The sequence below is a fragment of the Lepus europaeus genome, chromosome 7 (genome assembly GCF_033115175.1).
Source record: "Lepus europaeus isolate LE1 chromosome 7, mLepTim1.pri, whole genome shotgun sequence".
Lineage (NCBI taxonomy): Eukaryota > Metazoa > Chordata > Mammalia > Lagomorpha > Leporidae > Lepus > Lepus europaeus.
In genome coordinates this window covers 63,597,312-63,624,195 of record NC_084833.1, presented here as the reverse complement: position 1 = coordinate 63,624,195, position 26,884 = coordinate 63,597,312, and the positions used below count along the sequence as shown (strand labels likewise).

General features: G+C 43.5%; 1 protein-coding gene across 4 annotated transcripts in view; it reads left to right on the top strand.

Annotated features, from left to right (window-relative positions):
• C2CD3 (C2 domain containing 3 centriole elongation regulator) overlaps positions 1-26,884 on the top strand; it is a 128,017-nt gene that overhangs the window by 34,264 nt on the left and 66,869 nt on the right. For all 4 annotated transcript variants that reach the window (XM_062196702.1, XM_062196700.1, XM_062196701.1 and 1 more), the window contains exons 8-15: positions 8,595-8,742; positions 10,514-10,665; positions 11,567-11,776; positions 12,601-12,713; positions 13,943-14,061; positions 16,731-16,853; positions 19,060-19,551; positions 25,011-25,162. In XM_062196702.1, the coding sequence (XP_062052686.1) occupies positions 8,595-8,742; positions 10,514-10,665; positions 11,567-11,776; positions 12,601-12,713; positions 13,943-14,061; positions 16,731-16,853; positions 19,060-19,551; positions 25,011-25,162 (1,509 nt within the window). The remainder of the gene's footprint in view (positions 1-8,594; positions 8,743-10,513; positions 10,666-11,566; positions 11,777-12,600; positions 12,714-13,942; positions 14,062-16,730; positions 16,854-19,059; positions 19,552-25,010; positions 25,163-26,884) is intronic.

The following is a 26,884-nucleotide window of genomic DNA, read 5'->3' as shown; positions in this document are numbered from 1 at the left end:
CCTGTGGAACATTCAAATGTGGTTGTCTAGTAGGCACTTGGATATATGAGCTAGATAAGTGGAGAAAGAATTAACCGAAAGATAAAAATTGCAGATTTATTACCTATATTGTAATAATTGAAACTTTGGGAATTAACAAGATCACTCAGGGTGGATATGGTGGAATGAAGTTAAGAATAGAGGACACGGGACCCAGGCTATGGTGTAGCAGTAAAGCCTTCACCTGCAGTGCCAGCATCCCCTATGGGCACGAGTTCAAGTCCTGGCAGCTCCAGTTCCAATCCAGCTCTCTGCTATGACCTGGGAAACTAGTAGAAGATGACTTAAGTGCTTGGGCCCCTGCACCTACATGGGAAACCCGGAAGAAGCTCCTGGCTCCTGGCTTCGGATCAGCCCAGCTCTGGTCGTTGCAGCCATTAGGGGAGTGAACCAATGGATAGAAGACCTTTTTTTGTCTCTCCCTCTCTCTATTTGTAGCTCTACCTCTCAAATAAATAAAAAACCTTTTTAAAAAAAGTTTAATAAAAAATAGAGGACACAACTTTTTTTTTTTTTGGGGGGGGGGACAGGCAGAGTGGACAGAGAAAGAGAGAAAGGTCTTCCTTTACCGTTGGTTCACCCTCCAATGGCTGCTGCAGCCGGCGCACCATGCTGATCCAAAGGCAGAAGCCAGGTGCTCCTCCTGGTCTCCCATGTGGGTGCAGGGCCCAAAGACTTGGACTATCCTCCACTGCATTCCCCGGGCCACAACAGACAGCTGGACTGGAAGAGGGGCAACCGGGACAGAATCCGGCGCCCCGACCAGGACTAGAACCCGGTGTGCTAGTGCCGCAGGCAGAAGATTAGCCTAGTGAGCTGCGGCTCCAGCCTGAGGACACAACTTTTAATGCCCACTCCTCTAAAACCTCAGTAAAATTATGGTAAAGATATAGAAAAGACATAAACTCACAAGAATTGAAAGGAGAGATGACAGGAGATAAAAGGGGTCAGTAAAATTTTGGAAGCCAGAAAACATGGCCAAGGGTAATTGACCTAATAGAGAAAGCTGTACCTGGGAGGTTAGAGAACCAACATTTGATTACAGAAACCCAGAAAGACTCAGATTAGGAACACCAGCTGTCTTTCAAGGCAGTATTTGAATTTGAGACTAAAAATAAGGACTAGTTAAGAAAAAATAAAAGGGCCAGCAGTGTGGCTCAATAGGCTAATCCTCCACCTGCAGCACCGGCACCCCGGGATCTAGTCCCGGTCGGGGTGCCGGATTCTGTCCCAGTTGCCCCTCTTCCAGGCCAGCTCTCTGCTGTGGCCCAGGAGTGCAGTGGAGGATGGCCCAAGTGCTTGGGCCCTGCACCCCAAGGGAGACCAGGAAAAGCACCTGGCTGCTGGCTTCAGATCAGCACGGTGCGCCGGCCGCGGCGGCCATTGGAGGGTGAACCAACGGCAAAAGGAAGACCTTTCTTTCTGTTTCTCTCTCTCACTGTCCACTCTGCCTGTCAAAAAAAGAAAAGAAAAAGCATTTAGTCTACTCATCCCTTCCTCCAGGACCTAAAGGGACAGTAAACTGGAATTTGAATCTGAGCTCTGCCATTCCCTAGTGGTTACATAACATGCCTTGCTTACTTAACAACAGTTGTCTAATCTAAAAAATGGATATCATAATTAATCTACTTTGGTAATAGATTATATGGATTCAATGAGTTAATTCCTGAAAGCTCCCTAGAATACTTCTTGACCTGATGTTTATTAACATTTATTAATATGTAATAGTTATTAATATTAAATATTATTATAACATTGCCCCTCCCCCCCAGAGCCAAGAGAACTAGTCCTCTGCCCAGGGAAAGACTAGAAGTTAATTCTCTGTGTGGTAGGACTAGCAGATTTCTAGGTTAAGGCTGCCAAGCACAACTGAGGGTCAATAAGAGCAGCATGCTGAGGAATAAGAGATTAAGTTCAAGTCTGGATATAGAGGAGCTGGTGCCGTGGCTCACTTGGTTAATCCTCCACCTGCGGTGCCAGCATCCCATATGGGCACTGGTTCTAGTCCTGGCTGTTCCTCTTCCAATCCAGCTCTCTGCTGTGGCCCGGGAGGGCAGTGGAGGATGGCCCAAGTGCTTGGGCTCCTGCCACCTGCATGGGAGACCTGGAAAGAGCACCTGGCTCCTACCTTTGGATCGGCATAGCTCAGCCTTTGCAGCCATTGGGGGAGTGAACCAACAGAAGGAAGACCTCTCTCTTGTCTCTCCATCTCACTGTCTGCAACTCTACCTCTCAAATAAATAAATAAATAAATCTTAAAAAAAAAAAAAAAAAAAGTCTGGGTGTAGAATGAGGAATACTTCCACCCTTCATTTTCTTCTGGCAGCCACACTTCCTCTTAGTAGGAGAATCAGATTTCTGCCTAGAAACCGTCCAGCTCAAAAGAAAAGAAATACAGATACTGACAGAGGCTATCCCACAAAATAATATAGTTCTGTCCAAGTATTTTATAATAAAGCCCCCCATTCAACAAGTTCTGCCCAGCTTCCAACCTGCACATACATCTTCCAGTTAGTATTTCAGTGCCTGACTTCTTTTTTTAATTTTTATTTTTTATTTATTTATTTATTTTTGACAGGCAGAGTGGACAGTGAGAGAGAGAGAGAAAGAGAGAAAGGTCTTCCTTTTGCCGTTGGTTCACCCTCCAATGGCTGCCGCGGCCGGCGCACTGCGGCTGGCGCATCGCGCTGATCCAAAGGCAGGAGCCAGGTGCTTCTCCTGGTCTCCCATGGGGTGCAGGACCCAAGCACTTGGGCCATCCTCCACTGCACTCCCGGGCCACAGCAGAGAGCTGGCCTGGAAAAGGGGCAATTGGGACAGAATCCGGCGCCCCAACCGGGACTAGAACCTGGTGTGCTGGCGCCACAGGCGGAGATCAGTGCCTGACTTTTAATATGAGCAAATAGCCAAGATTTATAGACGACTGAGGAATACCTCCAACTTGTAGACAGAGAACTAGATTCAACAAACATCTGCAAGAGAAAGATGAGGAAAATCCTAGAAAGTTTAACAAAAAGGACAGAGTTGGAAAATAGGAAAATGGCAATTTAATTGAGATATTTTCAGGAACTTCAACATCCACATAATTGGAGTTCCAAAAGAGAAGATGGGGAAAAGAAAGAAGATAAATTATAAAACTGAAATTCCCTGTACAAGAGAACACGACCTTCCACATTGATATCTGCATCAAGATTTCTATCCATGTCCCTCCCAACTCAAAGAAACTCCATTCCAGAATACAACAGTCAAGAACATAGGGTTCCCTTCCCTCTAACATCCAGTCAGTGGAGGGGTAGGAAATCAGTAAGGAAAAAGAGAGAAGACAAATATGTTAGGATTAGAAATTAAATCCAATTTTGAAAATCCAATTTTGTAGAAATTAACCAGATTATAAAGGAATAATGTGAACAATTGCATGACAGTAAGGTAGACAAATCACCAAAACTGACTAAAGAAAAAATAGTTGAACTGAGTACACCTATAAGAGGAAGACAGATTGAATTAGTAATCAAGTAAAGAGATTGACAATTTAGTCATCAGAAAACTACCCACAAAGCAACTCAAGCCTGGGTGGCTTCTCTGATGAATTCTACCAAACATTTAAAGAATTGATGACCAATTTTTTTTTTTAACTTTTATTTAATGAATATAAATTTCCAGTGTACAGCTTATGGATTACAATGGCTTACCCCTCCCATAACTTCCCTCCCACCCACAACCCTCCCCTCTCCCGCTCCCTCTCGCCTTCCATTTGCATCAAGATTCATTTTCAATTCTCTTTACATACAGAAGATCAATTTAGTATAGAGATTTCAACAGTTTGCACCCACATAGAAACACAAAGTGAAACATACTGTTTGAGTACTAGTTATAGCATCAAATCAAAATGTACAGCACATTAAGGACAGAGATCCCACAGGAGGAGCAACTGCACAGTGGCTCTTGTTGTTGACCCAACAAATTGACACTCTAGTTTATGGCGCCAGTAACCACCCTAGGCTCTCGTCATGAGTTGCCAAGGCTATGGAAGCCTTCCAAGTTCCCCGACTCTGATCATATTTAGACAAGGTCATAAAAGACAGAGTGAGGATAGTAACCAATGATCCTAAGAGTGGCATTTACCAGGTTTGAACAATTATACAGCATTAAGTGGGGAAGAGGACCATCAGTACACACAGGTTGGGAGTAGAGCCATTGGTGGTAGAGTAGAGGTTATGATTACAAAGGAATGAGGCCCAAGTGCACTAGACAGGGTCTAGAACAAAGGACAGAGTCATTATTAGATGTGCTAAGAAAGGTGCTGTCTAAGCTACGATTAAGTTTTCTGATTAAGAGGCAAATAGAACCTGATAGAAGGGGCTTGATAATAATCTGGTGGGCTTTAGGCCTTGTAAATTCAGAGGCCCAGACCTATCTATCTCTTCACATGGGGTATATCCTAAGGGAGGTGTGAACCTCCTAGGGGAAGGCACTCTGTTGACTTTCATTACTTGGCTGGCCTGGGAGGAGAGCTGGCCAGGTAAAGGCAGGTGGCATCTCTAACAAGAAATGTACAGTTCTGCCTGCAATGTTGCTGACCCTACTTGACCATGCCCTCAGCTGCAGTGGTCACTTTGGAAGTTGGGCTGAGCAACTTTTTTTTTTTAAGATTTATTTATTTGGGCCAGCACTGCGGCTCAATAGGCTAATCCTCCGTCTGCAGCACCAGCACACCAGGTTCTAGCCCCGGTCGGGGTGCCGGATTCTGTCCCGGTTGCCCCTCTTCCAGGCCAGCTCTCTGCTGTGGCCTGGGAGTGCAGTGGAGGATGGCCCAAGTGCTTGGGCCCTGCACCCGCATGGGAGACCAGGAGAAGCACCTGGCTCCTGCCATCGGATCAGCGCGATGCGCCGGCCATTGGAGGGTGAACCAGCGGCAAAAAGGAAGACCTTTCTCTCTGTCTCTCTCACTGTCCACTCTACCTGTCAAAAAAAAAAAAAAAAAGATTTATTTATTTGACAAGCAGAGTTACAGAGAGGCAGAGGTGGGGAGGGGGGGTCTTCCACCTGCTGGTTCACTCCCCAAATGACTTCAACGGCCAGAGCTGTGCCAATCCAAAGCCAAGAGCCAGGAGCTTCTTCTGGGTCACCCACAAGGGTGGAGGGTACAGGGGCCTAAGGACTTGGGCCATATTCTACTGCTTTCTGAGGCCATAGCAAGAGCTGGATCAGAAGTGGAGCTGCTGGAACTTCAACCCGTGCCCCTATGGGATGCCGGCACTGCAGGCGGTGGCTTTACCCATTAGGCCACAGTGCCAGCCCCGATGACCCTGATGACAAATTCTTTAAAAAAACTTTTCTAAAACATAAAATAATAGGAGACACTTTCCAAGTCATTTTATGAAGCCAGTAGTACCCTAATACCAAAACCAGAGGCATCAAACAAGACTGCAGATCAGAGTGGACATTTGGTGCAACAATCAAGACATTGTTTGGGGCCGTCGCCGTGACTTACAAGGCTAATCCTCCGCCTGCGGTGCCTGCATCCTGGGTTCTAGTCCCGATTGCTCTTCTTCCAGTCCAGCTCTCTGCTGTGGCCCGGGAGGGCAGTGGAGGATGGCCCAAGTGCTTGGGTCCCTGCACCTGCGTGGGAGGAAGCACCTGGCTCTTGGCTTCTGATTGGTGCAGCACCGGCCGTGGCAGCCATTAGGAGAGTGAACCAACGAAAGGAAGACCTTTCTTTCTCTCTCTCACTGTCTATAACTCTCTCTGTCTCTCTCACTGTCTAACTCTGCCTGTCAAAAAAAATAATAAAAAATAAAAAAACATGGTTTGGGACACGCAAATCCTGTATTGTAGTGCCTAGGTTCAAGTCCCAGTTCTACTTCAGTTCCAACTTCCTGCTAATGCACAACCCAGAAAGTGGCAAATGATGGCTCAAGTACTTTGGCCCCTGCTATCCCCATGAAAAACCTGGATTAGTTTCCAGGCTCCTGGCTTTGGTTTGACCCAGCCCCAGCTGCTGTGGGATCTTAGAAAATGAACTAACAAATGGAAGATCTTTCTATCTGTGTCCAAGAATTGTGGTGTAAGAAAATCGATCCTCTGTTTTTCATGATGTTCAGTCATCTAGATTGTCTAGAAAGGGGGAAAAAAAATGACACCTAAATATAGGAAGAAAAATATCAAAGGATGAATATCAGAAGAAACATCTAAGGGAGTTGAGTGATTGCCTCTGAGCAGTCAAGAAACTACTGTCTTGGCCAGCGCCGAGGCTCAATAGGCTATTCCTCCGCCTGCGGCGCCGGTATTCCGGGTTCTAGTCCCATTTGGGGCACCGGTTCTGTCCCAGTTGCTCCTCTTCCAGTTCAGCTCTCTGCTGTGGCCCGGGAAGGCAGTGGAGGATGGCCCACGTGCTTGGGCCCTGCACCTGCATGGGAGACCAGGAGAAGCACCTGGCTCCTGGTTTCGGATCGGCGCAGCACACCTGCCATAGCGGCCATTTGGGGGGTGAACCAACAGAAAAGGAAGACCTTTCTCTCTCTCTCTCTCTCTCTCACTGTCTAACTCTGCCTGTCAAAAAAAAAAAAAACTGTCTTTTATTGTATGCTTTAGTCACAACTGCCTTTCCGAGTAGGTGTGTGTGTGCTTTTGTTTAAAATCATTTTAAGAAGGAAAAGAGGATAGTGCTGAGAGTGAACTTGTCCAGTGGGCAAGGAGCACAGACAAATTCTAGCCCTTTTAAAGTGTCATAAGCAAATGATAGGCAGTCAAAGAAATGTTGATTTCTAAAAAGAAGAAGGAAAGTGTGGAGGACTATGTACTGAACTGTGGAGATCTCCATAACTTTAGGGATTTGCCAGGGAGGAAAAAGCAGCTGAGGTGAGAGATCATGAGTGGCAAATAAGGGAGTTCTGTGGAATACCGAGAGGTAGAGTTTGAACAAGGAGCACGCTCACAAGCTGCACAGAGGTTGTGTGCATAGGGAAGTGGCTGGTTGGATGCTAGCAGTTAGGAAGTTGTTACGACCTTTGAGAGAGAGATTACTCTAGATTAATGCTTCTCAGCTGGGGAGTGATTCTTCCCTATCCCCAGCCTTACTGGACATTTGGTCATGTCTGCTGACACTCTGATTTTTCATAGTCAGGGGAATGCTGTTGGCATTTGGTGAGTAAAGACCAGGGACCCAAAATGCAAAGGACAGCCCAAATGGCAAATTAGCTGACCCAGGAGCCAGCGTTGTGTCATAGCAGGTTAAGCCACTACCTGCAATGCTGGAATCCCATATGGGCACTGGTTCACTCCCAGTCCAGCTCCCTGCCAATGGCCTGGGAAAAGCAATAGCAGATGGCCCAAGTGTTTGGGCCCCTACCACTCAAGTGGGAGGCCTAGCCCAGTGCTGGCTGTTGCAGCCATCTGGGGAATGAATGAGTAGATGGAAGATGTCTCTCTCTCTCTCTCTTTCTATACACACACACACACACACACTTCTCACTGACTTTCTAAACAAATAAATAAATCTTTAAAATAATAAAATAAATTACCTGACCCAACCTGTCAGCACTAAGGTTGAGAAACCCTACTGTATTTAAGGAAGTAACACAGGGACATCATGATATTTGAAAATAGTGGATAATGCCCGTTTGCTTAAGGTAAGGTAAGGAAAAAATTATAGCAGCTATAGCAGCTAGCTTGAAAGGGAAGCAAAATAAAAAGGTAATAAATGAAATGTTTAGCTCAGTGCCCAGCACTTAGTATTTAATAAATACTGTTGCTTTTTATTAGTAACAGTTGATGTTCATTAAAAATCCATTAATTACTACTTACCATAGGAGAAACAAAATCAAGATATATACCTACTTTGCTCCCTAGAACTTAGACTTTGAGGAAAAATGTGGAATTTATAGTAGGACCTGAAAGAAAAAATTGCTATCAAAAATATATAAGAATGGTACGGAATTTCAAAAAAAGAAAAATTAATCCTTAAAAATTCTCAGTTTGTAGTTACTTATGTGCTTATCTTCCTATTGGTTTTCAAACTCTTTCAAAGTAGAGTGTATTTTTTTCATTTTAATATATGTCATTTTTATATATGTCATTTATGACACAGAACTAATCTTGTCATAATTAACTTTAAATACACCTAAGTTTTCTTAAGGGAAGAAGGCATATTTATGAATAATCCATTTTTTCACAAACAACATATAAAATGTAACTTACTGATTTGTATTTGTTTACCTTTTTTCTCTCTCTTGTAAGCCATAAATGCCACAGGAGTAGAAACTGTGTTAACTTAGCCATCTCTGTATCATCCAGGACCTGGCACACAATAGGTGATCCACTAGTGAATGCTTGTTGGGTAAATGAATGAGATCACAATCAGTGTCGGCTGTGTGTTTCTGAATGCTGCTTGTTGACCTCCCAGAGGAGTAGGGAGCAGTATAACTGGGCAATATTTCCTATAGTCTTCTGTTTTATGTAAGTCTTTTAACATAGCTTCTGTGTTTATAACTTTAGAAAGTTTCACTAAAGAAGAATACTTCAGCTGAAACTTCTATTTGTCTTTATTTTCTCTGCAGTGCTAAATTATCCCAGGGTCATTTGTGGGATGGGCTAGGCTCTCCTCCGGATTCCCCAGCTCCTGGGAGTGACGCGTATTGCAGCAGTGAGCTGAATGACCCTCAGTATGACCAGAGTCTCCTGGAGAACTTGTTTTACACAGCACCTGTAAGTCACTGAAGCTGAAGCTTTAGGAATTAGAGAACAAGAGTGTCAATAATATTAGTAGCTACAGGTATGGTCCCCTTTGCCTGATAGGAAGCTACCCATTTTACATACCTTAGTTAATCATAATGACAAACTCAAGAGAAAGATACCATCTTTATCTTATAAATGAGAAGACAGCCTAGTAACAGTGTGTATTTTGTCCAAGGACACTTAGCCAAGTAAGTGATAGAGCCAGAATTCAAATTCAGGTTTGCCTGAGGCTTTAAATTATAGGTTCCTTAGAGCTCATCTAAGGTAGAGCTAATGTATTTGCAGCCATGCCCTCAGAACCACTCTCGACTGGTGTCTATTCAGACTATTCTAGAGAAACAGGTGGTAGGGCATGGCAGATGAAGGCACCACTTGGGGTGCCCACATTCCATATCGGCCAGCTCCTGGTTTTGGCCTGGCCCAGCCCTGGCCATTGTGGCCATTTGGAAAGTGAACCAACAGAGAGATCTCTATCTGCTTCTCCTCCTCTTTCTGTAGCTCTGTCTTTTAAATAAATTTAAAAAAGAAAAAAAAGCTGCCACTTGTGGACCTCAAGAGCTTATTTGGAGGTTCTAGCAGGAGAGTCCAGCTACTCGTATACCCTTGTCTGAAGACCGGTCTTCCTCTAGTGGGAAAGGTCGTCCTCTCTGACCAAACACACAGCTTCAGAAGGGACACACATGGAGCAGCAAGAGAGGAAGGGGACACCTGCCTAGCCAGCCAGATCAGCCGAATCAACCCTGGCGATCAGTGGGGTGACAGATGTCGCAGCCAGATCACCTTCACATCCAAAGTTAACACTTGAAGAAAAACTTCACCTTGAAGAAGTTGTATTGTTCCCAGAAAGACATTCCTATCATGCTTATTTAAATTGTCCCCCATCACAAGTTCACATTATACATTCTTAGATGCCAAAAACAAAATTGGAGATGTAGACCTAAAATGACTTCGGACTTGTATGCTGAATTTTTACTAGCAAGCTTTAGGCAATTTTTCAAAATTTAGAGCTAAATAACTCTAATGCCATCTTCTCTATTTTGAGTCTTGTGCTTTAAGAGGCTGGTCAGTCAATGGTGGCAGCTGCCTTTTCTCAAAATAAAAATGAGTTGCAGGGGACATAGCCACTGGTTTTCCCCATTAAGGAAATTTGTGAAATACAGTCAACATTTCATCTAAGCAAGGTTAAAAGCAGAATGAATCATTTGTAGTTTGGAGTAGTGGGGCAAAAAGCAATCTTTGACTCCAAACAATTAGTTAGGCAACATGGTCCCAGTCATTTGGAACCCTGTGGAGACCAAAATCTGGCTTTACTATTTAAGCTGTAGATCATAAATAAATTGCCTAACTTTTCTCGACTTCACATTTCTCCTTTGTGAAAATTGAAATGAGTACCTTATAAGAATGCGGTAAATAATAGAGAGATACATGCAGTGTTTAGGATAATATCAAATACATAGTAGGCAGTCAATAGATAGTGGTTGTTAGTATTACTGAGAATTTGACAGAGGAAACTACTTTCATTTCTTTGCTTTGAACTGAATTTGTAGGTGATTTTTGTGAACTTCAGATTATATAGTCATGAGGAAAATGAGATTATTTCCCGCCCTGGTGTCAGTCATCTCTTTAAGGGAATGATGTACATGCCGAGAACTTGCTTACAGTTAGAGAAATATTTCATTACTGCCACCACCCCCGGCAATTTATCTTTTAGTGTCTGTCTCTTTGTTTCTTCCCCCTACAGAAATCTGACAGCAGCATCAGTGATTTCCTCAGTGAAGATGATGATGGTGTTCCTTCTAAAAAAATGAACCAGTCAAAAGCTGTTGCCAGATCTCCTGAGATTCTGGAGTCAAGGGATCAGAAGCTAAAGAGAGCAACAGGCAAGAAAAATCGGTGAGCATCTCTGTAATGCCTGTTTAGAGAATGAGGGTAAAAGAAGATGTTTTCACAAGATCTCAACACTGACACAGGGTTAAGTTATGGTACCTCAGGAAGTGCTGCAATCCTTAAAAATGTTATAACATGAAAAAATGGGTGCAAGTAAAGTCAAGGAAAAAGAATTCTAGACTATATGCATACTGTGATCACACTTAGGTATAAAATTTGCACAAGGAAAGCAAATAAAAAGAAATACAGAAAAGTGACAGTAGTCATTATACTAGTTATGTAACTTATCCCCTCTAGAAAAACCTGATTCCGGGGCCAGTGCTGTGGCACAGTGGGTTAACACCCTGGCCTGAAGCGCTGACATCCCGTATGGGCGCAGGTTCTAGTCCTGGCTGCTCCTCTTCTGATCTAGCTCTCTGCTATGGTCTGGGAAAGCAGTGGAAGATGGCCCAAGTCCTTGAGTCCCTGCACCCATGTGGGAGACCCAGAGGAATCTCCTGGCTCCTGACTTCGGATCGGCGCAGTTCCGGCCATTGCAGCCATCTGAGGAATGAACCAGTGGGTGGAAGACCTCTGTCTCTCCTTCTTTCTGTGTGTAATTCTGACTTTCAAATAAATAAATAAATCTTAAAAAAGAAAAGAAAAACCTGATTCCATAGCATCAGTGTTTATACTTGTGTGAAGGTGGACCTATATATGACAAGAAACTTTTTTTTACATTCGAGATTGCTTTAATTTTAGATTGTGACCAGAATCAGGATTCTGACCGTTGAAAACTGTTTCCAATCCTTGAGAACTTGTGAATTAAAATGCTTACTGCCCTCCCTGTTTCCTCCCCTTTCTTGTGCAACCTGGATTGTTTCGTGTTGAGCCTGTGTCCCTCACTGTGTGTATAAACTCCTTTCAGAAATCTGGTTGAGCAACAAGTGCTCTCAGAAGCTCCAGAAGATGCTCAAGCGATGACGTTAAGTGTTGATAGACTGGCCCTTCTGGGTAGAACACAGTCAGTCAGAATGATCATCGAAACGATGCGAGTTCCTCCAGATAGTCCTCAGGTTACCCCTGGCAAAAAGAATGATGCTGGAAGACCACTTAAGCTGACAACAGCAAGGAAGCGGTATGTCTAACATGAGAAGGCTAAATGTGCCATTTGTGGGAAGTGTGTCTGATAATAATTGATAACGGTATAACTTAATGATTTGTAACATGTTTTCATGTGCATCATTCAGTAAACAAAAAGCTATTGAATTCTCCAGTAGGTGCCAAGAATTATGAGTAGTAAGTATGGGGTTAAAGAAAATTACTGTTCTTGCAGACCTGACAGTTGGCTAGAGAGAGAAACATTTAAATGTCTATAACATAGGCTGGCGCCACAGCTCACTTGGCTAATCCTCCACCTGCGGCGCCATTACCCTGGGTTCTAGTCCCGGTTGGGGCGCCAGATTCTGTCCCAGTTGCTCCTCTTCCAGTCCAGCTCTCTGCTGTGGCCCGGGAAGGCAGTGGAGGATGGCCCAAGTGCTTAGGCCCTGCACCTGCATGGGGGACCAGGAGGAAGCACCTGGCTCCTGGCTTCCGATCAGTGCAGTGCACTGGCTGTAGCGGCCATTTGAGGGGTGAACCAATGGAAAAGGAAGACCTTTCTCTCTGTCTCTCTCTCTCACTGTCTAACTCTGCCTGTCAAAAAAAAAAAAAAAAAAGTCTATAACATAGGGAATTAGGGACCAAAATAGATGTTTTCCATTATAAGTGCTGTGGGTGGGAGCCCAGGAAGGGAGCCTTTATTCTGCCTGATGGGATCAGAGAGACCTTGGAAGAAGGGCCTCTGAGGACTGGAGCTCTTGAAAGTTGGATCTTTAAAGATATGTAGGATTTATCAAATAAAAACAGGTGTGTAACTTTGCTTGGTTTTTAATCACTTTTTTTGTTTTGTTTTGTTTTTAGCACTTTCTTTGTGGAATATCACTTTCCTGTGGGCTTTTCCAAAAGTGGATCAGGAAAGACAGCTTTGATCACTGAAGTTGTTCGATTCGCATCCAGTAAAATTGCAGATGGAAGTAAGAAAGAGACCCATTTTCTCCTCCTTAGATATTTTGGAATTCCTAATTGCTCTTGTGACTTTTTTTTTTTAAAGATTTTTTCTTTATTTGAAAATCAGAGTTACACAGAGAGAAAAGGAGAGGCAAGGAAAGAGAGAGAGAGGTCTTCCATCCACTGGTTTACTCCCCAGTCGGCTGCAATGGCCAGAGCTGCATCAATCAGGAGCCAGGAGCTTCTTCTGGTTCTCCCACACAGGTGCAGGGGCCCAAGGACTTGGGTCATCTTCTACTGCTTTCCCAGGCCATAGCAGAGAGCTGAATTGGAAGTGGAACAGCTGGGACTAGAACCGGCGCCCATGTGGGATGCCAGCACTGCAGGCTGCAGCTTTACCTGCTCTGCCACAGCACCGGCTCCTCATGTGACTTTCATAGTGTCATAGAATTTAGAGTTAGAAAGAATTTTTTTTTAAAGATTTATTTATTTATTTAAAAGAGTTACAGAGAGGGAGAGACAGAGAGATATCTCCCATCCACTGATTTACTCCCCAGATGGCCACAATGGCCAAGAGTGAGCCAGGCCGATGCCAGGAGCCAGGAGCTTCATCTGCGTCTCCCACATAGGTGGCAGGGGCCCAAGCACTTGGGCCATCCCCTGCTGCTTTTCCCAGGCACATTGGCAGGAAGCTGGATTGGAAGTGGAGCAGCCAGGACACAAACTGGGGCCCATATAGGATGCTGGCATTGCAGGTGTGGCTTTACCTGCTATGCCACAATGCTGGCCCCAGAAAAAATTCTGAAGTAAATACTCTAATTCCTTTATTTTGTAAGTGAGGAAACTAGCCAGTGCTACTGTGATTATCTTGCCATAAGGTAACAAGTCAGGTAACCTGGCTGAAACAAGAACTCAGAACTTCTGACACTTAGATCATGTTCTTTCAACTGTCATTATGTTTCTTGTCTTTATCTTTATCATATGGCTTTTTTAAATATAGCTTTATCAAGGTAAAGTTCATATACTATATAGTTCATTCATTTGACATTCAATTTAATGGTTTTCAGTATATATGCAAAGTTATGCAGTCATCACTGTCATCCAGTTTTAGAACATTTTCACCCCCTTTCCCTCTCCCCAAGCCCCAAAAGATTTTAATCAGATTTGCAAGGGAGGTAGATGATAATAAGATCTGATTTATGATGTCTCTCATTAGGGAAAGTGACGTGTCCTATCTGCTCTGTTCTCCTTACAGTGGTGAAATTCCAGCAGCGATTTGTGTTTCCAGTACGGTTTGGTGGCCCAATGATACAGCACTGGTGGAATTCCAACCTCACTTTCCAAATTTACGCAAAGAAAACTCCACAGAAAAAGGTACTTCAAGTGACTGACCTTTGTCTTACCAGTCACACAATACACTTGGAGCATACTTAAAAGTATGTTCATATCTAAACTAGGGATTTCTACAGGCTCAAGCAACGCTAATATTTTTATTATTATTATGACTAACCTCTGTTTATTTATTATTATAGGCCAGATGTGCTAAAGATTTTACATGAACACACTGTCAGATTTATTCATCTTAACAACTCTGTGAATTAGGTACATTATTATCTTCATCCTACAGATGAAGAAACTAAGATTTAAGATTTAATGAAGTTAATAACATATCTGTGGGGCTGGCACCCTGGCTCACTTGGTTCATCCTCCTCCTATCCCATATAGGCGCTGGGTTCTAGTCCTGGTTGCTCCTCTTCCAATCCAGCTCTCTGCTGTGGCCCGGGAGGGCAGTGGAGGATGGCCCAAGTGCTTGGGCCCCTGTACCCGCATGGGAGACAAGGAGGAAGCACCCGGCTCCTGGCTTCGGATCGGCGTGGCTCCAGCCGTAGCGGCCATTTGGGGAGTAAACCAATGGAAGGAAGACCTTTCTCTCTGTCTCTTTCTCTCACTGTCTATAATTCTACCTGTCAAATTTTTAAAAATTAAAAAAAAAAAAACATATCTGAGATCCCCCAGTCGAATAAAAGACAAAGTGAGGACTCCATCCCAAGTCTGCTGTCTTTAGATCCTAAATTCCTAATCTCTTTACTTGCTCCATACCATAGAGAGAAATGACTGCTATTAGCTATCATTTGAGATTCTACTCCCCACCTCCTTTTTTTAAAGCTTTATTGATTATTTGAGAGTTAGAGGGAGAAACAGAGAGAGCTTCCATCTGCTGGCTAACTCCCCAAATGGATGCAATGGTCAGAGTTGAGCCAGGCCTATTCTGGAAGCTAGAGCTTCATCATGAGTCTCCCACATGGGTTCAGGGGTCCAAATACTCGGACCATCTTCCACTGCTTTCCCCAGGCCATTAACAGGCAGCTGGGTTGGAAATATAACAACCAGAACAGGAAGCAGCATCCATATGGTATGCCCGTATGGCATCCCAGGTGGCAGCTTTGCCTTCAACACCACATTAGTTTACAGGTAGAATATATGAAGTATTCTGCCCATGTTCAAAATAAGATAACTATAGGTAGTAGTTTTGTTTTTTTTTTTTTTTCTAAGATTTTATTTATTGGCTTCTCTTCGCCTCTGGTGACAGGGAGCCTGTTTGCACAAACGCCTAATAAAAATCCTCTTGCTTTTGCATAAAAAAAAAAAAAAGAAAGATTTTATTTATTTATTTGAGAGGTAGAGTTGACAGAGATGGCAGAGGCAGAGACAGACAGAGAGGTCTTCCATTTGCTGGTTTGTTCCCCAAACAGCTGCCATAGCTGGAGCTAGGCCTATCAGAAGTCAAGAGCCAGGAACTTCCTCTGGGTCTCCCATGCAGAAGCAGGGCACCAAGCACTTGAGCTGTCTTCTAGTTAGAAGTTTTGATCAACTAATTCAAATTTTATAAATTCCGCTTGCAACTGTGATAACACAAGTCATTGAACTATAATATTAGAAATGTTTTAATTCCTTCAATAATGGAGCAGCCTTTATCATTTGACCTTGCCTTTGGTGTGGATAGCATGAGGAAAGTATTTGGGGCTTTTTTGTTCATTTTCTCAGTGAAAAAATAATACAGGGTCTTTTGGAATATATAGGAAAATAGGAAAGACAGAAAATAGAGAGAGCTCTTCAGTCTGCTGGTTCACTCCTTAAATGGCCATAATGGCAGGGGCTGCACCAGATGGAAGCCAGGATCCTGGAATTTCATCCAGATCTCCCACATGGGTGACAGGGGCCCAGGTAACTGGGCCATCTTCTACTGCTTCCCCTGGTGCATTAGCAGGGAACTGGATCAGAAATGGGACAGCTGGAACATGAACCCACACTTGTATTGGATGATGGCATCACAAATGCAGCTTAACCTGCTGCACCCCAACATTGGCCCTGGACTTTAACTAAACATTTTAATGACTACATACTCTTCCATATTGATGTGCTATAATTAGTTAAGTAATTCCTGATTATTGGACATCTAATTATTTTTATTAATATATGCATATATAGGTCTTATATGTATTGTTTAGTGTTTCTTTAGTATAAATTCCCAGAATTAGAATTACTGGACCAAGGAATATGAATATTTAAATATTTTATGCAAATTATCAAATTCACTGTCCAGAAGTACGTTACCAGTTTATATTCCCAGCTTTAGTCATATGACAGTCTCCTATTTCTCTATAGTCTTGAAAGCATCAAATAATTAAGTTTTGTGATTTTCTTCATCTTAATGGCAAAAATTTGTATCATCTAAGTTTTATTTTTTTGTTAAGAGTGAAGCTGAACAATTTGAATAAAAACTTAACTTCATAACAGATCATCTTCCAACATCTTTGTGACTTTTGAAACCATCTATACTTTTTCAGAGAAGACTAGTGAAACCCGGAGGGGGCTGAAAATACAGAATATGGGACCCCACTTAGAGTTGCCACCCTCTAATAATTAAGGTTTTGACTTCAAAAGTATGAGTTCCTTTATAAACTACATCTGCTGTCACTTTGATTAAAATTATGTATGTTCCTCTTTAATTAAACCTAAACTTTCTATGCTTGTTTCCACAGCCAGAAGTCATTGGCTCTGCATCACTTCCTTTGCGAGCTGTCATTCAGTCAGAGCTGCTTTCTTTCAGCGACCAACTTCCAGTGCAACATGAAAATGATCAGATTGCACTTGGCCCCCTGAAGGTATATAGATACGCATTCAGGAAGTCTGAAGAGTTTACTGAGTATGTATTTGTGACTGGCCCTGAGGATATGGCAGTGAAGCAGAAAAGCTGTTGTGGAGCTTCTGTTGAAGTAGGTCAGCGGAAGTGCTGTAAAGAAAACAAACAGCGTGATGGGATAGTGAGTACAGGGAAGTAAGCAAGAGGTGGTGATCAGACAACCACCTTACTGTCCAAGTTTTGTTTTTTGGTTCTTGCTGGACTATAAAGCTTAAAAATCAGATAGGTATAATAAATAGAATTGATGGACTAGAAATTATTTCTGTCCTGGCTGTGTTGACTGAAGTGCTATTAGTCCGTAGTCAATAAACCAAAATAATTTTGCTGTGTAACACCTGTGTGTCTCAGATAAAAGGAACAACAAGAATACTTTATTCCTAGTTAAATCAGTCTTTTAACAGGGAGTGATCACTTCTGTTCCTCAAATTAATCATTTATCCTGAATCTTTTTTTTTTTCTTTTTTAAGATTTATTTATTTATTTGAATGGCAGAGTTACAGACAGAGAGAGGGAGAGACAGAGAGAAAGGTCTTCCATGTGTTGGTTCACTCCCCAGATGGCTGCAACGGCCAGAGCTGGGCCAATCTGAAGCCAGGAGTCAGGAGCTTCTTCCAGGTCTCTTATACGGGTGCAGGGGTCCAAGGACTTGGGCCATCTTCTACTGCTTTCTCAGGCTGTAGCAGAGAGCTGGATCGGAAGTGGAGTATCTGGGACGCAAACTGGCGCCTATATGGGATGCCAGTACTGCAGGCAGTGCTTGACACACTATGCCCCAGCACCGGTCCCTCATTTTTCTTTTTTACCTTTTTTTTTTTTTTTCCTTGAGAAAGCTCTAGCCTGCTGATTCACTCTCCAAATATCCACAATGACTGAGAGACTGGGAAGCCTTGAGAGCATAATGGGTTGTTCCAGGAACTCAATCCAGGTCTCCCACAGGGTATAGGGACCCAATTACTTGAGTTATCACCATTTCTCCCAGCATCTGTGTTAGCAGGAAGCTAAAACCGAAGTCATAGTTCAAACCCAGGTGCTGCAGTATGGAACATGGGCATCCTAGACATCATCCTAACCTCTAGGCCAACACTCTTTTTACTTTTTAACATTTTTTGTAATTTTTATTTTGAAATAACATCAACTTGGAGAAAAATTATGAAAGTAGTACAAAGAACTCCCGTATCCTCTGCCCAGACTCACAAGTTCTTAATATTTGTCACATTTACTTTATAATTATCTGTCTGCCTCTTTTCTCTTTCTGTTCCTTTACCTCCTCTCCATATATTTATACCTGTATAATATGTATATACACATGCTTTTTCTCTGGACTATTTGAGGCTAAGTTACAGACATATCTCTTTACTCCTGAATTCTTTAGCATGTATTTCCTGAGAACAGGGACATTATCATGCATAATGCTTGAGTTATAGAAAGCAGTTTAATAGTATTACCATATCTATAGTCCATGCTCAGTTTTCACCAGCTGTACCAGTACTTTCCTTTATAGCAGCTGTGTTTCCAGTCCAAGATTATCTTTTTGTTTAATTGTCCTGTCATTCTGATCTCGTTTAGCCTGGAATAGTTCCACAGCCCTTTGTATTTTTGTACACTAACATTTTTAAAAAGTAAGCCTGTTGTTTTGTAGACTTTACCTCCACTGAGGTTTACCTGGTTATGCTTGTTAAGATCCTTGTAAAATGATCATTTCTCGCTCAATTCCCTATACATTTTATTAAATAGCATTCTAGATGGAAGAGTGGTCACTTCTCCCATTTTAATTTTTTTCAGTATGGACTGGTGGATTCTTATATTATTCATTAGGTATAATCCATTACTGTTATTCAAATTGATGGTCAAATTGTCCTAGATTTAGCCAGAGGGATCCTGTTCAACTAAATTGTGTCCTTTAAATATATCTCCAATCTTTTCTGAGTACTACTTTATTTTCTGGCACAGGGTGATGTTTTAGGCTCATCTTGTATTAATAAATCATCTGCCTAGCTTTGCTTAGTCTGGCAAGTTAATATATATGCAATCTGTTACTTTTTTTACATTACGGTATTTGATGATGAGTTAACTCATTGGCTAATAATCTAATGTTGTTTCCAGCTCCAAAATTCTGATTCCAGTTCTAGAGGACATTCTTATCGATTCTTTTCCTTTTTGTTTTATAGGTAACCGTGGAGCTTGTTACAGATAACAAAGATTTCACTGGTGTCAATAATAAACTAAGTAGCAATATCCAACATACCCCACATTGTGAACCTGCAAGTCCAGATAAGATACTACCAGAAGCTAACCAAGATATTACCTCTACCAAAAATGTAAAGAACCTAAATCAAATTTACGAGGAAACTACAAAGAAGGCACAGAATTTGGTGCTCCCTAACCCAAAATCACTGAGCCCTGTAGCACCACATCCTTCCAACTTGATGATTCCACCAGCCTCCCATAATTTAGTGAGTCGGACAAATGGGCCAGCACAAGAAGATGCCTTGCTGTTACATGTGCTATTGATGGTGCCAGAGGGGAAAGATTTCACTCTTGGAGAATCTGAAAAACAGGCATCATGCAATGTTTATTTAAACTGCAAACTCTTCACAGAAGAAGTCACCAGATCTGTTATCGCTTGGGGCACCACACAACCAGTCTTTAACTTTTCTCAGGTAACTGTGTACATTCCCTATCCAGTATGGGTATACGGGGATGGGAGACAAATGTTTCCCAAATCCTTATTCCATCTTAAAAGAAATCTAGAATGTTCAGAGTAGGAGGGAACTTTGTATTCATTTGGTGTACACTATTGGATGGGAAGAGGAAATGACATTGAAAGTATATTAAAGCTCTTTTGACTGTTTGTATTATATCTCAGTTCATATGGTTTCTCACTATTTCTTTAGCCTGAGTTCTGGATTCTATTCCTTTCTTCTTTCTCTGGGACTTTGATTAGTTAAACCTTCCCCAACTGACCTGTTAGAGGGTATTTCAAAAAGTTTTGTGGACAAATGGAATTATAGCTTATTTGGATGTAAAAACTTTTGAAATCCATGCATATTCATAAATTTTTTTTTGACAGGTAGTTGTAGACAATGAGAGAGAGATAGAGAGAAAGGTCTTCCTTCCATTGGTTCACTCCCCAAATGGCCACTACAGCTGGCGCTGTGCCGATCTGAAGCCAGGAACCAGGCACTTCTTCCTGGTCTCCCATGCAGGTGCAGGGGCCCAAGGACTTGGGCCATCCTCCACTGCCCTCTCGGGCCACAGCAGAGAGCTGGACTGGAAGAGAAGCAGCCGGGATTAGAACCTGGCACCCATATGGGATGCCAACACCGCAGGCGGGGGATTAACCAAGTGAGCCGTGGCGCCGGCCCCTAATAAATTGTTTTTAAAATGCTCTGTGGCGTAGAGAGTAAGCCACCGCCTGCAGTGCTAGCATCCTGTATGGGTGCTGGTTTGAGTCCCAGCTGCTCCACTTCTAATCCAGCTCTCTGCTATGGCCTGGGAAAGCAGTAGAAGATGGCCCAGGTCCTTGGGCCCACCAGAATGGGAGAACTGGAAGAAGCTTCTGGCTCCTGGCTTCAGATTGGCACAGCTACGGCCATTGCAGCCAACTGGGGAGTGAACCAACGGATGGAAGACCCCTCTCCCTCTCTCCCCCTCCCCCTCTCCCCCTCTCCCCCTCTCCCCCTCTCCTCCCCTTCTCCCCCTCTTCTCCCCTTCTCCCCCTCTTCTCCTCTTCCCCCTAACCCTCTCCCCCTCTCCCCCTCTGTCTTCCTCTCTCCCCCTCCCCCTCCCCCCTCCCTCTCCCTGTAACTCTTTCAAATAAATAAATAAATCTTTAAAAACAAAAAAAAAAGCACCAGGGGCCAGCACCGTGGCCCACTTGGTTAATCCTCCACCTGTGGCACTGACATCCCATATGGGCACTAGATTCATGTCCCAGTTGCTCCTCTTCCAGGCCAGCTCTCTGCCATGGCCCAGGAGGGCAGTGGAGGATGGCTCAAGTGTTTGGGCCCTGCAATAGCATGAGAGACCAGGAAGAAGGACCTGGCTTCTGGCTTCAGATAGGCACCACACCAGCCATGGTGGCCATTTGGGGAGTGAACTAACGAAAGGAAGACCTTTCTCTCTGTCTCTCTCACTGTCTATAACTCTGCCTGTCAAATTAAAAAAAAAAAAAAAAAAAAAAAGGCACCAAAAGAGACATCTTATAATTCCGCTTTTCCATGATATTTTTTTTTTTTTTTTTGACAGGCAGAGTGGATAGTGAGAGAGAGAGACAGAGAAAGGTCTTCCTTTGCCGTTGGTTCACCCTCCAATGGCCGCCGCGGCTGGCGCGCTGCAGCCGGCGCACCGCGCTGATCCGATGGCAGGAGCCAGGTGCTTCTCCTGGTCTCCCATGGGGTGCAGGACCCAAGGACTTGGGCCATCCTCCACTGCACTCCCTGGCCACAGCAGAGAGCTGGCCTGGAAGAGGGGCAACCGGGACAGGGTCGGTGCCCCGACCGGGACTAGAACCCGGTGTGCTGGCGCTGCAAGGCGGAGGATTAGCCTAGTGAGCCGCAGCGCCGGCCTTCCATGATCTTTTTAATGGACCCTCCCATCTCCAATCGTTTCTTTCTTTTTTTATTTATATATTCTCCCTCAGTCTCATTTGTCCCTCCACTTATTTCAATATTCATCTTATGTGATTTGTCTGTAGAATTATTTTCTTTCTTGGTGTTTTATCTCCACTTTCTTGTTTTCTCTCTTGACTCCACTGCTGACCTTTTGCAATATTTGGGCTAAGAGGAAAAGCTAGCAAAACGGCGATAACCTCAGCAGTTCTCATTTCTCTGAACCTTTAGTGTCGACACTCCCATTCATTGCTGTATCACTGGCAACTTTCCAAATCAACCTTCTCTTCCCTTTGGTCATCACATCTATTCCCACAGCTTCAGTTGTCATTTTTATGAAGATAACTTCTAAATCTAAACTTTCCTGTGAACCAGACTTTCCCCTCTAATTTCAGATCTAACTGCTTGCTGGTTATCACCAAAAAGCACTTTACACTTGGCACTTAACGCATTGCCTAGCATGTTCCAGACATTCAATAAAGATGTTTAAATGAAAGAATGAATTCAAATATTTCCAAATCTGAATTTATTTTCCTCCCAAATTGTTCTTCTTTGTGTCTACCCTCATTCATATTATAATTTACTCAGAATGTTAAATAGAACCTCAGAGTTGTCCTTGACTCTTTCTTATCTAAGTACTCATCAAATTCAATGTAAGTGTTGCAAACTTCATTGCCTCTGGAATACACCCCCTTCCCTCCACCCTCATTGCCACTGGTTCCATTCAGGCCCTCACCCTCATTCCAGAGAGCCTTTAAACTGGTCTCCCTGTTGCCAGTCACTGTTCTTTCCCTGTGCACCAAGAAGAGCATTCTTTCTAAAACTCTAGCCTGAACACTGCTCCTCTACCTAAAACCCTTCGGTGCTTCCCCATAGCCTTCGGGACTGAATGTGAGTCCAAGATCCTTTTAAGAACCAGCTGTATTTTGTTTTCCACTTCTGCCACTCTTCCCTTCACACTGGGTAGTCCCGCTGTGGTCAACTACTCAGGTTTCCCGAATTCTCTCTTCCCTCTGTGTCTTTACGTGTGTTGTTCCTCTGCCTTGAATTTCTTCCTTAGCCTTTGTGACACATATTGGGCAGAACTCTGTGCTAGTTAACACCAGCTCAGCCTTAAAATTTAGGATTACCTTCTCCCAGAAGCTCTTTCTGAAACTTCCCTGTCTGGAGCTTAGGTTGCTGTGTTCGTTTTACTTTTTTAGTTTCAAAGAGCAGAAATGTACTCATTTGTATAATAAATAGTGTTTCTTAGCTGGATACAAAATTAACTCTGCTCTGGTTCTCTGCTCTTCTGATATCTTCTCAGTATGACTTGTACTGCTTCTGCTTTCGCCTTTTTTGCCTCTCATGTTTTCTTTCTTTGGTTTGTTTATTTGTTGTAAAGATTTATTTTATTGATTTGAAAGGCAGAGTAATAGAGAGGGAGAGACAGAGAAAGAGATCTTCCATCCGCTGGTTCACTCTTCGGGGCTGGGCCAGGCCAAGTAGCTGATGCCAGGAACTAGGATTTTTTTTTTTTTTTTGACAGGCAGAGTGGACAGTGAGAGAGAGAGACAGAGAGAAAGGTCTTCCTTTGCCATTGGTTCACCCTCCAATGGCCGCTGCGGCCGGCGCACCGTGCTGATCTGAAGGCAGGAGCCAGGTGCTTCTCCTGGTCTCCCATGCAGGTGCAGGGCCCAAGCACTTGGGCCATCCTCCACTGCACTCCTGGGCCATAGCAGAGAGCTGGCCTGGAAGAGGAGCAACCGGGACAGAATCCGGTGCCCCAACCAGGACTAGAACCCAGTGTGCCAGCGCCGCAAGGCAGAGGATTAGCCTGTTGAGCCACGGCGCCGGCCGGGAACTAGGATCTTCATCCAAGTCTCCCACAGATGTGGCAGAGATCCAGATACTTGAACTGGAGCTCCAATATGGGATGCTGGTATTACAGGCAGTGGCTTAATCTGTGCCACGGTGCCAGCCCCGCCTCTCATGTTTTCTACTGGTTGTTTCACTGGGGCTTATGCCCATCTGCTAGTATAGTTACTACACCTGGGTTCCTCCACTATACTTGGTGCCTTGGTTTCTCCAGTTTATTTGACGGAATTGTATTTGGTGCTAGATCTCTGGTTCTCTTTGGTATTTGGCTTGTCTTCTCTTTTTCAACTACCAGCTAACCAATTCTAGAGTAATTTTACCATTGAAAATTCAGATGAACAACTGGCTTTGCTGTTTACTGTGATACTCTTCAGGCAGAGCTTTTTGCTCCAGGCTGTTGCATTAAATGCTATCCAGTGGACTGACTCCCCTTTGATAAGTGCTCAGCCCTTGTCCAGTCAGTGTTGTTTTAAAAACATCTCTGTCTCAACAGGGTTTACAAGTAGGTCACTTTGTTTACAAAAGGTGACAAGCACCATGTTTGGCATGTCTAACAACCTTCTCTGTGTCCCAAAAGTTCATTGGTGAGGTATACTACAAGAAGTTCATGGAAAAGTATAATTAGATAAGTTTAGGGGCCAGGGCTCTAGTATAGCGGGTAAAGCTACAGTGCCGGCATCCTGTATGGGCGCCAGTTCGCGTTCCGGCTGCTCCACTTCCAATCCAGCTCCCTGCTAACGTGCCTGGAAAAGCAGTGAAAGATGGTCCAGGCCCTTGGGTCCCTGCACCCATGTTGGCGACCTGGAAGAAGCTCCTGGTTCCTGGCTTCAGATTGGCCCCACTTTGGCCATTGCAGCCATTCAAGGAGTGAACCAGCAGATGAAAGATCTCTATCTTTTCCATTTTTTGAAGATACGGATGGATTTCAAAAGTTTTTATACCAAAATAAACAATTCAATCCTGGTCTCCCTCTTGGATGGCAGAGACTTAACTACTTGAGCCGTCACCTGCTGCCTCACAGTGTGTGTATTAGGAGGAACCTGGACTGGACTTGTAAAAGCAGACATTCAGGCATTCCGGAGATATCAAAGCTTACCAGGAACAGCTAGCTTGGTAGACCAAGGACAGCACAGTAGATATTGCTAAACAAAGTAACTCCCTGCGCCCAAAGCTTCCGTGCTGTAAGCTTCCGCTGTAACTCCCTGTACCCAATGCTTCCATGCTGTATGTAACGCTTTTTTCCTGCTGATGTAGCCCTTTTTTCCTTTAAAAGATCAGGGCCAGGACTCAAACCCAGACACTCACTTAAGAGATACAAGTGCCCCAAGTGGCAGCTTAACTGCTGTGCCAAACACCTGCCTAATAAACTTAGTATTTTAATTCCACTTTCCCCAAAACATTTTGAAGTACTCTCATAAATGAGCTTTGCCATCAGAGGACTCTTCATGGTTTGTGTCTTGCCTTTATGCCTGAGTCTCTAATAACAGACTTCCGCCTGCAGAGTGGGTTTTATCTTTGCTTTATATCTTCACACTGTGCCTATACACAACAGGCATTCAGTAACTGTTGGGTGAATAAAAGTATAAATCAACCTTTACTCTCAGGTGTGGGGTTTGTTTTGTTGAAGTTTTTTGGTTGTTCCTCTCCCCCAGGTGATTCCTGTCTCTCTGTCTTCCAAATACCTGGATAGGCTTAAGAACAACGTGATGGTAATTGAAACTTGGAACAAGGTGCGGAGCCCAGGACAGGACAAGCTGCTCGGGCTGGTGAAACTCCCCCTCCATCAGTTTTACATGTCATTCAAGTAAATAGGATCTTTTGGAGTATTCTTTGTTTTGCTTTGCATCTTTATTTTTGTGTGGACTGAAGAGGAATCCTTTGGGTTTGCAGACATGTGGAGCCCAGCAGTCCCTTGGAGGACTTTTCTCCATGTCGCCGTGGTCACTGCTCTTTCTCCTCTTTGAAGCAGCCTTACAGACACCGCTAACCAGGATTCAGACACAGTGCTAAGAGCCTTGCTTACCACAAGTCATTTAACCTTCATAATGACCTCTGGGTGGCTACTTTGATTTCCCTGTTGTACCCAAGAGTTAACAGAGACACAGAGGCATTGAATTACTTATCACACATGTCGTTAGAGTGGAGCCAGGTGAAGAACTCAGGGATGGCCTGGCTCAAGAGTCCACTCTCTTCTCTAAAAAGCTCTACTGCCTGAAGTTAGCATCTCACAGAGCTAATCAGAACCTGTCACAGAACCTCAGTATTGTTCACAGCAGCTATTTTCAAGATTTCTGTAATGAAAATTGTGTTTTAGACCTTCAGATTTGATGCACCTGAATTTAACACTTTGGTAGATATTGATTAACCCTAAGATTATTTCCATTCTCAGTAGAGACTGTTTGTTGTTTTCATTCAAGGTGCCAATTTTTACTTTAGCACTCACCTTTTACCTAGCAGCTCCTCATGATTCTGTTTTACATGTTACAAGGAGCACTTTTGTGGCCCTTATCTCATTTGAGCTTTACTTTGACCACTTAGTCTCCAGTGTACAAATAAGGAAATTGATGTCACTTGGCTGGGAGAAGTCACTTAACTTTTGTGGCTTTCTTTTCTCCTGTAAAATGAAGGTGATGATAGATTCCCCATCCCTAACGATGCAGTTGTGAGGATTCAGTGAGAAAACACATTGAGTACACCTTGTGTGAAGTTGAGCGCTTACAGAGATAACACTGGAAAGCTTGGAAAGGCTGAGAAGTAATGGGATCATGACTGCTGTTGCCCACTGTAGGCTTTTGACTTTTCCCCATTTTGTGCTTGCAATATTATCTGATCTAGTATTCCCCTTCCTCCACTTCCCTTCCCATTCCATTAGAGCTTGTTCTAGGCCAAGAGAGCATAAAACAATAGTAACTACCAATTACTGAGCATTTATTGTGTACCAAGCATCGTTGTTGGTATTTGATATTTGTTATCTCAGTTTAGCCCTAACAGCCCTGGGACGGGAGTTGAATTGCCTCCATTTTACACATGAGAAGACAGAAAAGTGTCTCACACTGCAAGTGGCAGAGCTAAGATTCAGCTTGGTATAAAGAATACCGTCGGGGGCTTTCAAATCATGTGGATCAAAGCTTGAATCCCAGCTCAACCTCCTACTGGTGTATCTTTAGTAAGCTACTTAACCTTTTTGAATTTAGCTTTTCTTTACTGCAAATGGTGGATAATATCAACCGTTGCAGTTATTAACAGATTAAAAGTACTATAAAGTGCCTGCCGTGTGGTGGACATTCAGTAAATGGCAGATGTCGTTGGTATTTTATCCCAGTCTTACCTGCCAGGCTTAGTGCCCACCCTTTTCCTAGTTCACCCCCCTGCATCCCTCTAAAGCGATGCAGTTCAGCGAGTCCCAGCTAAAATGATGTTGCACTGCCGACGCTGGGCTGGGACCCATAATACAGACAGAACCTCCGACACATTCACTGCCCTCAAATAGCTACTTGTTGAACTTAACTGCCTAGTAATTTTTATT